We start from the raw sequence: 13,259 nt of genomic DNA on the forward strand, positions 1-13,259 counted from the left end.
TTTATCATGATGTCTTAACAACTATTGGATGGAATACTAGTATGGATGTCAGTTTCACCAAATTTTGCTTTCAATAGAACGACACCCATAAACCTCTATTAACCAGTTAGTTTAAGAGAGAAATAAAAGACGTGCAATACAAGAGGTCTTTTTGCACTCCATTGTCTCAGTGAGCTTTACCACTACGTTTTAAAGCACTATCCATTTAGAGGTTGGGTAAATTTTATTATATTTTGAGATGTAAATGTCTTGCTCTTTACTTTATTCTTATTTTATTTCACGCTGGCTTTGCTGACAGACAGCCAGCTAGTAAGTTAACATTAGGAAACATAGTGCCAACTGTCGCCCCCCAAGTCTGCGATGGTTAGCTAACGTTAACCTTGGCTGCTCCGCACTGCACGCCACCCAGGTCAGCTGGAAGCCAGCTGGCGGGATTGATTTGGATATTACTGCTGGTAGCGGCATCCCACCACCGGGTCGACTTTGCTGTGCAAACATGGCAGCCAACCTTCACAGGTCTCCCTGCTAGGTAAGTGGCTCTTTTTTAAGTCTCAAAACCCCTTTAGCATTAACTTTATTAGTACCACTAACTGTGCTGACGCCGTAAATAGTGCTAACTAAGCCAACAGTGATATGTCACATTATGATACAATACGACATACTTTATTGTCCCCGTAGAGAAATTTGTGTTGGACTCAGATGCTGTACCCTTCACAGTCACAATAAAACAAACCACAAATTAACAAAACAGCACTAACTTCCAAATCACACCAATTAATTGCACATAGTCCAAATTGCACATAAAAAATGTTGCAAATACATTGCACATAACACATATACAGTGACAATGCTAAAGGGGATTTGTGGTTTAAAATTGGGCATCTTACTCACCTGGGCAAAATGGGAGAATCTGAGGGTTGGCACAACGTTTGCACAGCAACACTGTTGTAGTGACGGCATTACATTTTGTAATCGCCAAGATTAACCTATAGACTGACAAACATAACTGCTTTAAAATTTCAGCACACATAATAAACTTTGTCTATACTGGAAGAAGTCAACCAAGGTCTCTTTCAGCAACACCCTGCTTCACCCTGCTTCACCTGGGAGTCACCCAGTACAAGCTCAGCTACTCTGTCATTGGCCAGTGAATAGTTCCACCGTAGCATTTGAGGTTAAGTACTGAGCATGAGAAAACCTTAACCGTAATTACTGAGGGAGTGTTTCTGCTTCACTCCTGTCAGAACATACGGGAACATTTCATTTCTGTGCTTCTTCTGAACAACAGTTATCAGTTGGGTAAATAAATCTTTGTCTATCGTGTGCACATCACAGCTGTACCATTTAAATGTAAAGAGTAGTTAAAATCAACTGCAGCTCTTTTTGTGAATTGCATTTTAAAAGTTCAGTTTTGTTTACAGTGTCAGTATTACCTACCTAAAAAAAAAAAAAAAAATCAGAAGCCTGTTTACACTGGCCTTGGCCTACTTGCCTGAGCTCTATAGCTTTTTTCTTCCCCCTCTCCCACTTCTGATTTCTCCTCCCTGCCTCTTCTCCTCCTCAGTGGAGTTTCACTGATATTCTGTGTCACAATCCTGACACAGCACTTCCTCAGTCTCTCCTCAGTTTCAGCTCGCTCCTGCCCCGGAGCGCTGACTGCCTCTTTTGGACAATGCCCATCCTTGTTTGCATCGCCCCCTCGTTTCGGGAATCCCAGCATTGCTGGTAACCACTGGTGGATCAGGACGATGAGGTCACTGTCTCTGTTTAGCCTGGTATGCCCACCCCACCCCCCCCAAAAAACAATGGAATCTTTCTCCATTGGGCTGATACGGGCTGCCAGACAGACAGGCAGACAGGCGAACAAAAAGACAGACAGTGAAGGAGACAAGCTAATGCAAGTCAAAGACATCCTGCTTCTAATCTCTATAAACAGACATCTGCATATGAATTCAGAGTATGTGGGCAAAGGAACAAAATTTTCTTGTTGGAAACATTCTGGTGTCCAGTTGTAGTCTGAGTAGTACTGACAATCACTCTGGAGTGTGCTCCATGTAGTGAGTAAAAGAGGCGGGACACATTGGCTGAAATGCAATCTCAGAAACCGACTGCAATTGTCTAACAACAGTTAAGCTTTTTATCAACTTTTAAAGAAATGCGTCTGCATTCATGCATGCAGATATCTGTTTATAGAGATAAGCAAACAAAGACCGATGCGCAGAATAGGAAGTCTTGGTCAGGATATCTGCTGGCTACACAGGAACCTCTGAAATAATTGCCGTTGTTCTCAGAGGCTAAATCATTGCCAGACTAATAGCCAATGAAATCATTACCTTCATGTAATGGGGATTAATCTTTACAGTATTTCCAGCGTCTTTTAATCCTTCCTCCCACTCAGTACACACCAAAACAGCTCTATTTCTAACTTTCTCTTCCCAATTTGCTCATAATTTAGGTTGACTTTTATTTAATTGGCTTGAGTGCTACAGCTAAGAGTAATGATGATGAACTGTGGTTACACATTTACTTTGGCGTTGAAGTTATGTCATCAGGTTGCACTGTTTGAGTCTGCAAGCAGTATTTCACTTTCAGGATGAGTTGAGGAATGAGTCACTTTCCCTTTTCAGGACTCAAGAAGCCTAAATCATTCCCCAAAACTACTGTACTTACTGCTCTTTGTATCTCAGATATTGTCACCATTATCTCCATCGTCCAGGGAGAAAAAAAAGGGCACATTCAATTTCACCCTTCTCCAAAGTGACGTGTATTAAATCGTATCAACATGAAAATGTAGGGATCGTGTGAAAACTACAATTGACAAGTGCCAATTCTTCAAAGTGCTGTTTTCTTGAGGCAACATGCATTTCTTTTATTTCACATGTCAAAGTCCTAACAGTGAACTAAACTCCTTAAACTAGTTATGTGGTTTTTTGGGAGGGGTTATTTGCTTTGGTCTTTATTTGTATATTGTACCTCTCCATTATAAAGCTTTCAAAGCATTCATTCCCAAGAGCTCAGCCATCCATTTGTCTTTATTAGACCTGACATGTTTCCTACAATTTATTTTGCACAATGATAGTTGCATTAATTCTAAGCATTTCATTTCTCCTGCGTCATTGGATGGGTTCCCCTTAAGAGAAAAAAGTCTTATGTTTGATAGAATTGGCCTGGTAGAGAGTCACATTTGGTGTTTTCTGCTTACTCACATGTGTTAGGTGGTTGCATGGACCTGCAATATAGACTAAATAATGAGCTCAGATATTTCATATCTAATAAATTTTTGCACCATAATAGAATAGTTTGAGTGTTATACGCTGTACATCCCCAAGTCACAAAGTGCACCAATTTTAAAAATCAATAGCCATCGATTAGTATGGCAACAAAGGTGAGAAAAGTTGCAGATTAAAGAGGTCAGGCTCAGTATTTTTCCATATCAGTCTAAATCTCTGTGGAAACAGGACATCCTTTAGCTGCACAACCCTTTCCTTCTGATCTGGCAATGGGAAATACCGGTTGTCAGGATTAGGCTATTACATTTTTTTCTCCCAGGCAAAATCATTTTCATCTACCATGGTCTAGCAAACTACCCCTACTGATTCAATAGCACATGTTCTACACACTATACTACTACTGCCTTTTCATTCCTAACCATTCTCAATATTATTGACTTGTCATATAGAATCTTAAAGCTGGGGTTTAAGTTTGGCTTCATTGGGCAAAAATCCTTAGCATATTGTAACTCAATCTGTCTGAGAGAAAACTAGACTTCTGCGCCTTCATTTGTCTCTGTTTCCATGCTTTAGAAAATCCTGCCCGTGATGGGAAACTTTGGTCAATCACAGGTTGTTTCAGAGAGTTCCTATTGGCTATTCTACATTTGCAGATGCACGGGCACGTCCCTTCAGTGAAAGCTTAATTCATTGGTGGAAAGTCCTTTAGAAAAAAACTGCTATTTCAGTACTGGCAACAACTGCATACACTGAAAAGCAATACAAAAAAGGGTTACGAACTCGAGAAAAGAGAGTCTAAAGGGAGTCTGACAGTAAATGAAAGAAAAAACGTGTTATAGAAATATGTTGTGTGTTTCAGAGACAGAAAGAAAACATTGCTAATAGTTTGGCCTTCTGCTAACCTGAGCTAAACATTCATAGCTGTTGCTTCAAGTACATGTTTATGTGGCTAAGGTCAGCTAGAGCCTTCAATCACAGTGTGTCCTCCGCCTGAGTCCTGCCACTACAGACCTCTTCGCTTAGAAGAGATTGGGCAGCAGCTCCAGAGACATGCAACCAGTCAGCAGCCGCAGCAGCCCAAATTCAGCCAGTGCAAATCCTAGCTGTTGGGGATTGGACAGTCCCGACTCCCTGTCAGATCAGGAGACTTTCTGTTGCTGCCTTTACCAAGTTAGACTTGGCATGACTACTGGCCACCAGGCCACTCTGATGGCCAGCTGTGGTGGGTTTGCACTGGCCTAATTTGAGCCACTACAGTTGCCGACCAAAGGTTCGTCTCTGTCGCTGGTCCCTGCTGTCCTCCTGGTGAAGCAGTACACAACAGCAAGGATTGAGGCTGAGGGACCGTTGAGTGGCTTTATTTAGCTTATTTTAGTCTCACAAGCAGGGAGAGAAAGAGGGAGGGAAACAAGGGACTGAACAATTAAGCATTGCGCAACTGTACAATGAAATGCCTTTTAATAAATCACTGTATCAGAAGCACTGGGTTAAATAGGTCGTCATCTAACAACACATATGCCATTGAATTCAGATGTTCTCATTGAATTCAGCTCTTCATGTGTTAGTGCTTTGTACCTTTTCTAAATGCTTGAAACATGGATTCCATGGTCAAGACAAATGTAGTCATACACAACATTACAATTCTTCCCTTTGACCGGTGTTTTTTTTTTTATTTATTTATTTTTTTATCAGGGGGTTGCCATTAGAGGTCAATGAAATCTTGAAATCCTAAGCCCAGTTTGTGCGCAAAGCATAGTTTGTTGTTAATGCCATAATGAAATCTCTTCTAAATTCAGTCTTGAGGATCTGCCACAACATAAAAATGAGTAGATGCCAAATAAGGCTGCTAATCCACTCAGTTCATTTGCTCACGGTTATTTTAATGATGATGTCTTGATTTTTTTTTTCTAACAAGTTACTGACATGTTTTTTTTTTCCCCAAAGATGAATGGTATGTCTTATGTCTTTCCTTATGCCTCTTCTCTGGTGTCTACCTCAGCACTTGGTCCAGTGGGATGCTGGAGATCCAGAATGTTTGCTCCAGCTGGTGAAGGAGCTTATCCAGCAGTACCATCACTACCAGTGCCAGCGTCTGCGCGAAAGCTCCAGGCTGCTCTTTGAGTATGACAGTCTGCTGGAGGATCCCAACTATGGCCGCAACATGGAGGTTTATGCTGGACGCAAAAACAGCTGGGTAGGTTATTGTTCAATAACTTTCTGTTTGAATTTGGGTCGTGGGTTACAAAAAACATAAAGGACACTGATCCCTATCCAGTATTTAGTTGAGAACATAAACACTAATGCTTGTTAAAAGTTAAGGTGAGATGGAATTATATGTGCAAGGTTTAACTTTTTTTTATAATCCTCAGCTATTATTAAAAAGAATAATATTTATAGAATACAGTCTAAATTCCACTCAATTCTGTATGCAGGAAATTTCAAAACTAAAAAGAATTTGTGCATATCAGAATCATGTGTTTTTGATTTGTGTTTTTTGTTGTTTTTTATTTATTTTGGCCAGTCACATGCCCTATGGCACATGATTTGTGTGTGTGTGTGTGTGTGTGTGTGTGTGTGTGTGTGTGTGTGAGAGAGAGTGTGTGTGTGTTTCACTCTTGATGATACAATGACAGCAACTCATGAATAATGCATAATCTGATTTTTATGCCTACACTATTTTGTACTTTTCAAGTTAATTATTGGGTCTGGAAGATCGTACTGCAAACATTTGCATATTATTAAAGAAGGCAGACCTTTTATCCTGTGTATATAACTTTTCACAAGTTTGTATAATATCAGCTTGTGTGTATTTGATCAAAAATATATTGACATTAAATGGATTTTGCTAATGAAAATTGAATCGAATGAAAACAATAATTAAAGAAACTAATGGCCTGATGAGCACATTTTCTGAAGGCAGTAATCATATGTTTGGTTTTTAGTAATGTTTCTCTCAGGAAGTGATCATCATATACCACTGTACATGAGCAGTGACCCCAGGCCCGCCTGATAACTCACTTGAACCACTCACTTGACCATGAAGCAACGTGAAAGCAACTGTGTCATTTGCAAATTTAAGAATGTTCCTGTCCTGGTACTGTCTTCTACAGTTGTTGTTGTTGTTGTTGTTTTAGTCATAAACAATTGTGGGGACAGGACACAGCCTTGTGGGGTGCCATTAGAAATAGTGCATAGACCAGGGTTGCCCACATTTTTTTAACTTAAACGGCAAAAATTGAAACTTAATGGTGCCCCACAGACCAAAAGCAAACTAGGTACTGTATCTGAAGTTCCCTTTGCTGAAATTTATTTTTTCTGTGTTCCAGCGTGTCGGCCTATTCATTTTTTTTTCTTACCTCACTCACACTGACTTCTTGCACAAAGTGTCATTTTTATGGTCAAATATATATAAATATAGTATAAACAAACACACACACACACACACACACACACGTATATATATATATATATATATATATATATATATATATATATATATATATATATATATATATATATATATACATATAACTCATTTATTTTCCCTCTGTGACCTGTGTGTTGCACACTGTGTAAAGTTCTTTGCCTCTGTTTCTTCTCAGACTGGAGAGTTTTCAGCCCGTTTCCTTCTCAAACTCCCTGTGGACTTCAGCAACATCCCCGTCTATCTTCTCAAGGTAATCAACTTATCCTCATACATTGGTTCATATATTATTAGAAAAATAATGCCTCTATTGGTTAGACTAAGTTTAGATTTAGGAAAACAACCATGGTTGGATGTTGTAACAAACAGTGGTCTCCTGTGTCAAAGTCCTGTGTTTGCTTGACCAATCCATTCATCCAGATCACCACGCTTAGTGGACGTTGTCGGTCTTTATAAGATGGCACCATTTCTTCCTTTGCTCCCGTCATATGAGGGAGGAGAGCCTGCAAAGCATGGGTCACATGATAAAAGTCTCCTAGCTCATGATCACGTGGGATATGAATGATAGTGCATTACTTTTTGTAGGTATACGTATGAACAGTGAATGAGAGCAGCCTTAGGTGTTTAACAGTCAAACCACAAACACATTTGTGATCAAGGTTCACGCCTTCACATCATACACACACATTGAAGACTTGCAGGCAGCGCTGCAGACTTTATAGCCTCAAAGGAGATTTTTTAATGACACAAGTCTACTGTAGATAGTAGTGTTCTTTTGTTTACATACTTCAATTTTGTTTTTCATTGTTTACATGTATGTGTGTCCATATGTTTTTTCATGTGTGCATAGCAGGGTTTATTCAAATGAACTAGAAATGCAAGTGTGTATGTGTGCATGTGTGTATGTGTATGTGCGTGTATGCAGACTCCGGTCTTGGGGGCTGCGAGTTGACTAATCAGCAAGCCGTCACTCTCGATCTGCTCTGAGCCGCGTGGTGTCTGGAGGCAGCTTAGCCCCAACACTCTCTCTCTCTCTCTCTCTCTCTCTCTCTCTCTCTCTCTCTCTCTCTCTCTCTCTGTCTCTCTCTCTCTCTCTCTCTCTCTCTCTCTCTCTCTCTCTCACTCATCAGTGATTGCCTTTACCCCCTCTCTCACTCTCTCCCTTATCTCCAGTTCTCTCTTCACTCTCTGTCGCTCCCCCTTCAACTGCCTGCTTGCTGCGGGCCCTGGCTCTCTGGCCTTTTCCAGCCCGGCCTCTGTTTGTGAAGGGAAATGATGGTAAACATAAGGGAAACAGCAACCACCATCAGCCTCACATCAGCCTCTGTCCCCATGTTTGTCCGACCTGGAGCACTGAGACTAGTCTCTCACTGCAGGCTTTGAGTGGACTCATCCAATGTCAAAGTTTCTGCATTGCTGGTCTTGATTTTTTTTTTTTTTTACCTGTGTGTCTTGAGGCAGGAAAGTTTCTAGCTTCAGCCCTGAGGGGAGCTCTATTGGTGACATATTTTTCAAACAAGCGTGCTGTCACTAGCTGGAGGTTTCTGTGCAGAGGCTTTAAAAAAATAAAAAAAAAAACGAGGCAGACACACTGACACCTTTAACCAGTGGGTGGTGGTAGCAGTGTAGCCATTGACACAATGTTGTCAAAGAAGAACTCTTTGTAATATTTAGTGATTTTATTAGAGACGAAGCCTTGGATGTGGATGTACATTTCTGTCACCCCAATCATATCATGTTCTCTGCTTCACATACACACACACTCACAGTATTATGCTGTATTTGGCAGCTTGGGTATACATAGTATCACCATGGGAGCACTTGAAGACTAAGAAAGAGTATCGACTCGCGGAGAGAAAAGTAATGAACATCAGCCCACACCTTGTCCTCCTACGCATTACTGAGGAATGGGATTATGCAGCATATAGGCTGGACTCTAAGAACACGAATGCACTGTACGCCAAACCGATGACCTGAATTTTCAGTTTGACAGTTGTCATGCAATTAGTTCTGTCAGTGAGACTGCTGTCTGAAGTCAATTCATTTGTGCATTGCATATTTTTGCACTGCAAGTAATGCCGTACTGTGGCAGAGCAGTTGAAGTGCAATTAATCCACTCCTACAGGACTTCCTGACGGAGCAGACAGATATAGCCCTATATGTTCACAGTAAAGAAACATTGCAACCACAAGCTTGTTAAAATGAATATCATTTGTGAATGTGGTTGCCCCATTTGAATGATTACACATAGAATTTTGCATGTAAAAGCATGTCGTGCCTTAGCAGTTATCCTTGGCCTGTGGGTCAATGTTGCAACCAACCAAGAATGAAATCTATCTGCGTTGATTAACTGAAAAGGTCTTTGCTGAAGCTGAAGTGCTGTCCTCAAAGGCCCATGCCCATGACAGTATAAGAAAGAAAATACATGACATACAGGGGCAGATTTGTCTATTTTGCACCCATTTTTCAGGTGCAGATTTTAAGCATTCTACCTCAGATACATGCTAGGCAAGCCAGACATAGTCGCAGTTTGAGTGTCACTTGTGCAATTTCTTCAAGATGTGTTTACTTCCTTGTTGCAGTTGCATTTAAGACATGTTAACAGTGATTGATCATGTACTCTGCTGGATTTTATAAGGTTACACTTTTTGTGACTGTCAATTTCGCAGTGAAAATTCTCTGATTTTGAAGACCAGCCGTACACATAGCACAAATTGAATTTGCAAGAGCCACAAGGTAGGTTGTAGTGGGAAAAAGAACCATGATTAAAAAAGGGATTGTTAATTATCAATTATTCGAAACACAAACTGGGCTATTATTAATGAGCACTTTGCAGGTCCCATTTAGAGTAAACTACATGGTAAAGGGTGTTGCAACCTTGTGATTGACCATGGTGGATGTCTTCGCTCCTCCAAAGTGCCACTCTTTTGTCCTAATATGACTTCTTCACCTCTAGCTAAAAAGAAACACAAAATGGCAACGGCCAAAATGTTAATATTGAGGCTTAAAAAACAGTCCACAAACCAATGGGTGACGTCACATTGGCTACGTCCACTTTTTTTATACAGACTATGTTCTGAATGTGTTTGTCTCCTCGTGTGTATTGGTAATTAGAAATATGCTAAATATAATGTCCTAGTTTTATTATAGTATTCTCAAAATTTCATTTTATTTTATTTTTCCTGATATAGTTATCTCATATGAATTCTAGTGCTTGAATGCACTTACCAAGCTCTCCTTCACTTTTCTTCTCCTGACATCTGACCGTGTAATGAGCTGCTGCTGTGGTAAATCATGTGCTAAATACATGCAGATCGTTTCTGCAGACGTGGTGAAAACATTTATGCAAAATTTGCTTGACACAATTTACATAGTATACCTGACATTTTAGTTAATTTTTGATTAGCAGAATCTTTTTTTTCTATTCCTCAGCAAATGAACACCAACATTGATATTTACACACTACTATATCAAGAGAATTAGGTGGAAAAAAGACAGGGTAGTCCTGCAAAAATGTTTAAACTGGCAGTTTTTGCTACTATGCAATGCAATATAATTAGACAAGGCGCTGTTTTGGCCCATCAAATACCATAATGAACACCATCTTGGTAGATTACATAGTGTTGACTTCTACCCTAAGATAAAGTTTAGAACTTAAGATAATTGTCATTGTCTCTTGTCTCATAGTATTCTAAACCAATGTGCATTGTATTTGGTGTCTGATAAGTGTGAGTCATAGATCTGTTTCATAAATTCAACTTCCGTGATGTCACTTCACCATTTCACCAGAGGTGTCTGTTTGCATTATTTTATCACAGGGCTGTTTTCAGCCTTAACACCCACCAAGGCCTCAAAATGAGTTCTAACCTGTTTATTAGCAGGTCTTCCTTGACAAAAAGTCCAATGCACAAAATCAAAAAGGTGATGCTTTCCAGACAGAATATAAGCCATCAGCCAGGTATCGTAGGTAGAGGTCAGACTGTTGACCCTGATTTGAATCAGCCTCCTCATCAAATCCACGGATGTCCTTGCTTGAGGAGGGAAGGTTTGGCACCGAAGCGGAAATCTGTTCAGACATAGGCTACTCTGCACCGCTAGTGAATGCCGAGATGTTGCTGGTGGGCGCAGAGCTGTGGAGGACGACTGTTACCTGGAGCGAAGCATCCGCGTGGTCTGAGCTCACCACAGTGGACATGTTTACCTTCCTGCATCCACTGCCCAGCCTCAGGGATGGGGGAGGAATACAAGTTTATTTTTTCATTTTTTTTTTGTTTAAAGGGGGCAGCCCATCATAGTCAAAATGAAAGAGTGGGAAGGACACTGAGAGCGGAGACGAAGGGAAGATAGTGAAATGCACACAGATGAATGATGGCATTTTTCTTCCCCTTTAAAGGGCATGTGGTCCTGTTGGGCACCGTTTTAGTGTCTCATCCTTTGATCATACCTTGACCTCTGGGTTGTCACCCGTTTGAAGTTCTTTTTACTCATATCCTCTCATTTCGTGTTGGCCTTTGACCTCCCACTGTATAGGATATTTGCTCACATTGCTTAGGACTTAATGTGGTGGTTGGTTGCAGGACAGTGTGTTTTGTTCGTTGTCTACCTAACACATTCATTAAGGAAGGTTATGAAAGAAAGATTAGATCAGATATTCAGGTCCAGATTTGTTTATGGCATAAACCTCTGATTCTATCATACATTTCTTATCTTGTGTCTTGCTACTGCAGGATCCTCAGAAACACAGGGAACTGAATTTTTTTAATATGTTCTAGTTACAGCTTTGACCTTTCCGTTAACAGATGTCCTTTTTTCATCTCACTGGGCTGTCTGTCCGTCCATCCTCGCTCTGTGGAGTGCATATATGTGCAGCGGCGGCTTGCCTCTAAATGTCCACACTGATCAGCATGGAGCGACACCGCATTCGTGACTGAGCCCTCTGCTCTCGCTTCACTTGAGCTTTGTTTCCCCCACAAGCACTGGCCCATGTCACCAGCTCCAAAGTGATTGTGTGTGTGTGTGTGTGTGTGTGTGTGTGTGTCTGTGTCTGTGTGTGTGTGTCTGTGTGTGTGTGTGTGTGTGTGTGTGGACCTCAAGAAGCTGTCATTGATCCAATACGATGTTTCAGGTGACCCAAGTCTTCTGAACAAACTGATATCTGCTCTGTTGTGCTGCATTGTGCAAGATAATGATAAAAAACTATGTCCATTGAGATTAAAAATTTCTAAATAGTCTATATAAAACCTGAAAAAAGGACAGAATTGCATTAACTGCATAAAGAATATCTTTTTTACTGAATAGAGGATAATCTTTTCAATATAAATATTAACAAACTCCACATGTGAAATGTTTACAGTCTGTTGTAATTGCAGGGTTTTTAAACTGGACTACATTTTGCGTGCTTTATTAGAGGGTGATTATTCAGGTCAGTTTGTTGTGTTTACCGTCTTTGTTGGCACTCATTTTCAGCACAGTCGAAGGCATAGTTCAACATTTTGGGAAATTTGCCTATTCGCTTTCTTGATTTGGATGGAATGAATGATACCACTCTCCTATCTTTTTGATAAATACATATACTGTGTCAAATGATGGACAAAGCCGCAGTGATGTGGACTCCTGTTTTTGAAGCTTTGAGTTAGGCATTTTGGTTTTCGCCATCTTGAATTTTTGGATCAAATAGTGACTACATTTTGACGAAAGGGTGGAGATAACCCTAATGCTAGCTGCTAGCTTCATTAGCATGGTGCACACACAGCTATACATAACAGTGACAATTCTAATTCTAATTTGTCTTGCCAAAAACAGGCATAAAACCATTAAAGCAAAATGCAAATCTGTGAATCTGGGGTTACGGCATGGTTATGTTACTGAACCAACTTTGTTGTATTAGTGATTTGTTAGCATACTGCACTGATGTGTGACTCAAAGTGGCCAGGCATTTAATTATGCATAACTTTGAGCCTTAATAACATTAAAACAGATACTTTTTATTAAAAATTCAACCCTGAATGTATGGAGGAATTTGCTATATAATCCAAAACTATTTGTGTACCAGGCTGTAAACATGATTATTTCTGCTGTAAAGTTGGGCATTTAGGGATTAACTCACTCTTGGTGCCAGCCTCAAGTGGCCATTGAAGGAACTGCTATTTTTGGCATGCCCATGTTGGCTCCATTTAACAGCTTAAGCGCTCTTCCTGAGGTTTCTTCCTCTTTTTTTTTCCCCGTTACAGGGGTTCTTTTTGGGGAGTTTTTCCTTGGGTGATGTGAGGGTCTAAGGGCAGAGGGATGTCGTACACTGTAAAGCCCTCTGAGGCAAACCATGTTTTGTGATAATGGGCTATATAAATAAAACTGACTTGACTTGACTTGACTTAAATACGAGGCTATAAGCAGCAGCTGGCTAGCTTAGCTTAGCACAAAGACTGAAAAAATTTGAAAAAGCTATTAACAGTTGCAGTAATGTGGCACGCAACTCTCTGTAAAATGCAGAATTGTAATTGTACACCTCAAGTTTTGTACACAACATATAAAAAAAACATTTTTATTAGTCAGTCTAGATTTTTCCAGTCTTTGTGCTAAGCCACGCTGACCAGCTGCTGGCTGTA

At 40.3% G+C, this 13,259-nt stretch overlaps 1 protein-coding gene across 1 annotated transcript in view; it reads left to right on the forward strand.

The window, feature by feature from the left end:
- babam2 (BRISC and BRCA1 A complex member 2) overlaps nucleotides 1-13,259 on the forward strand; it is a 98,340-nt gene that overhangs the window by 24,948 nt on the left and 60,133 nt on the right. The window contains exons 5-6 of the mRNA XM_042500946.2: nucleotides 5,230-5,424; nucleotides 6,833-6,907. Coding sequence (XP_042356880.1) covers nucleotides 5,230-5,424; nucleotides 6,833-6,907 — 270 coding nt within the window. The remainder of the gene's footprint in view (nucleotides 1-5,229; nucleotides 5,425-6,832; nucleotides 6,908-13,259) is intronic.

This window comes from Plectropomus leopardus, chromosome 14, assembly GCF_026936395.1.
Source record: "Plectropomus leopardus strain MGB_pleo_1.0 chromosome 14, ASM2693639v1, whole genome shotgun sequence".
In the NCBI taxonomy this organism is placed as follows: Eukaryota; Metazoa; Chordata; class Actinopteri; order Perciformes; family Serranidae; genus Plectropomus; species Plectropomus leopardus.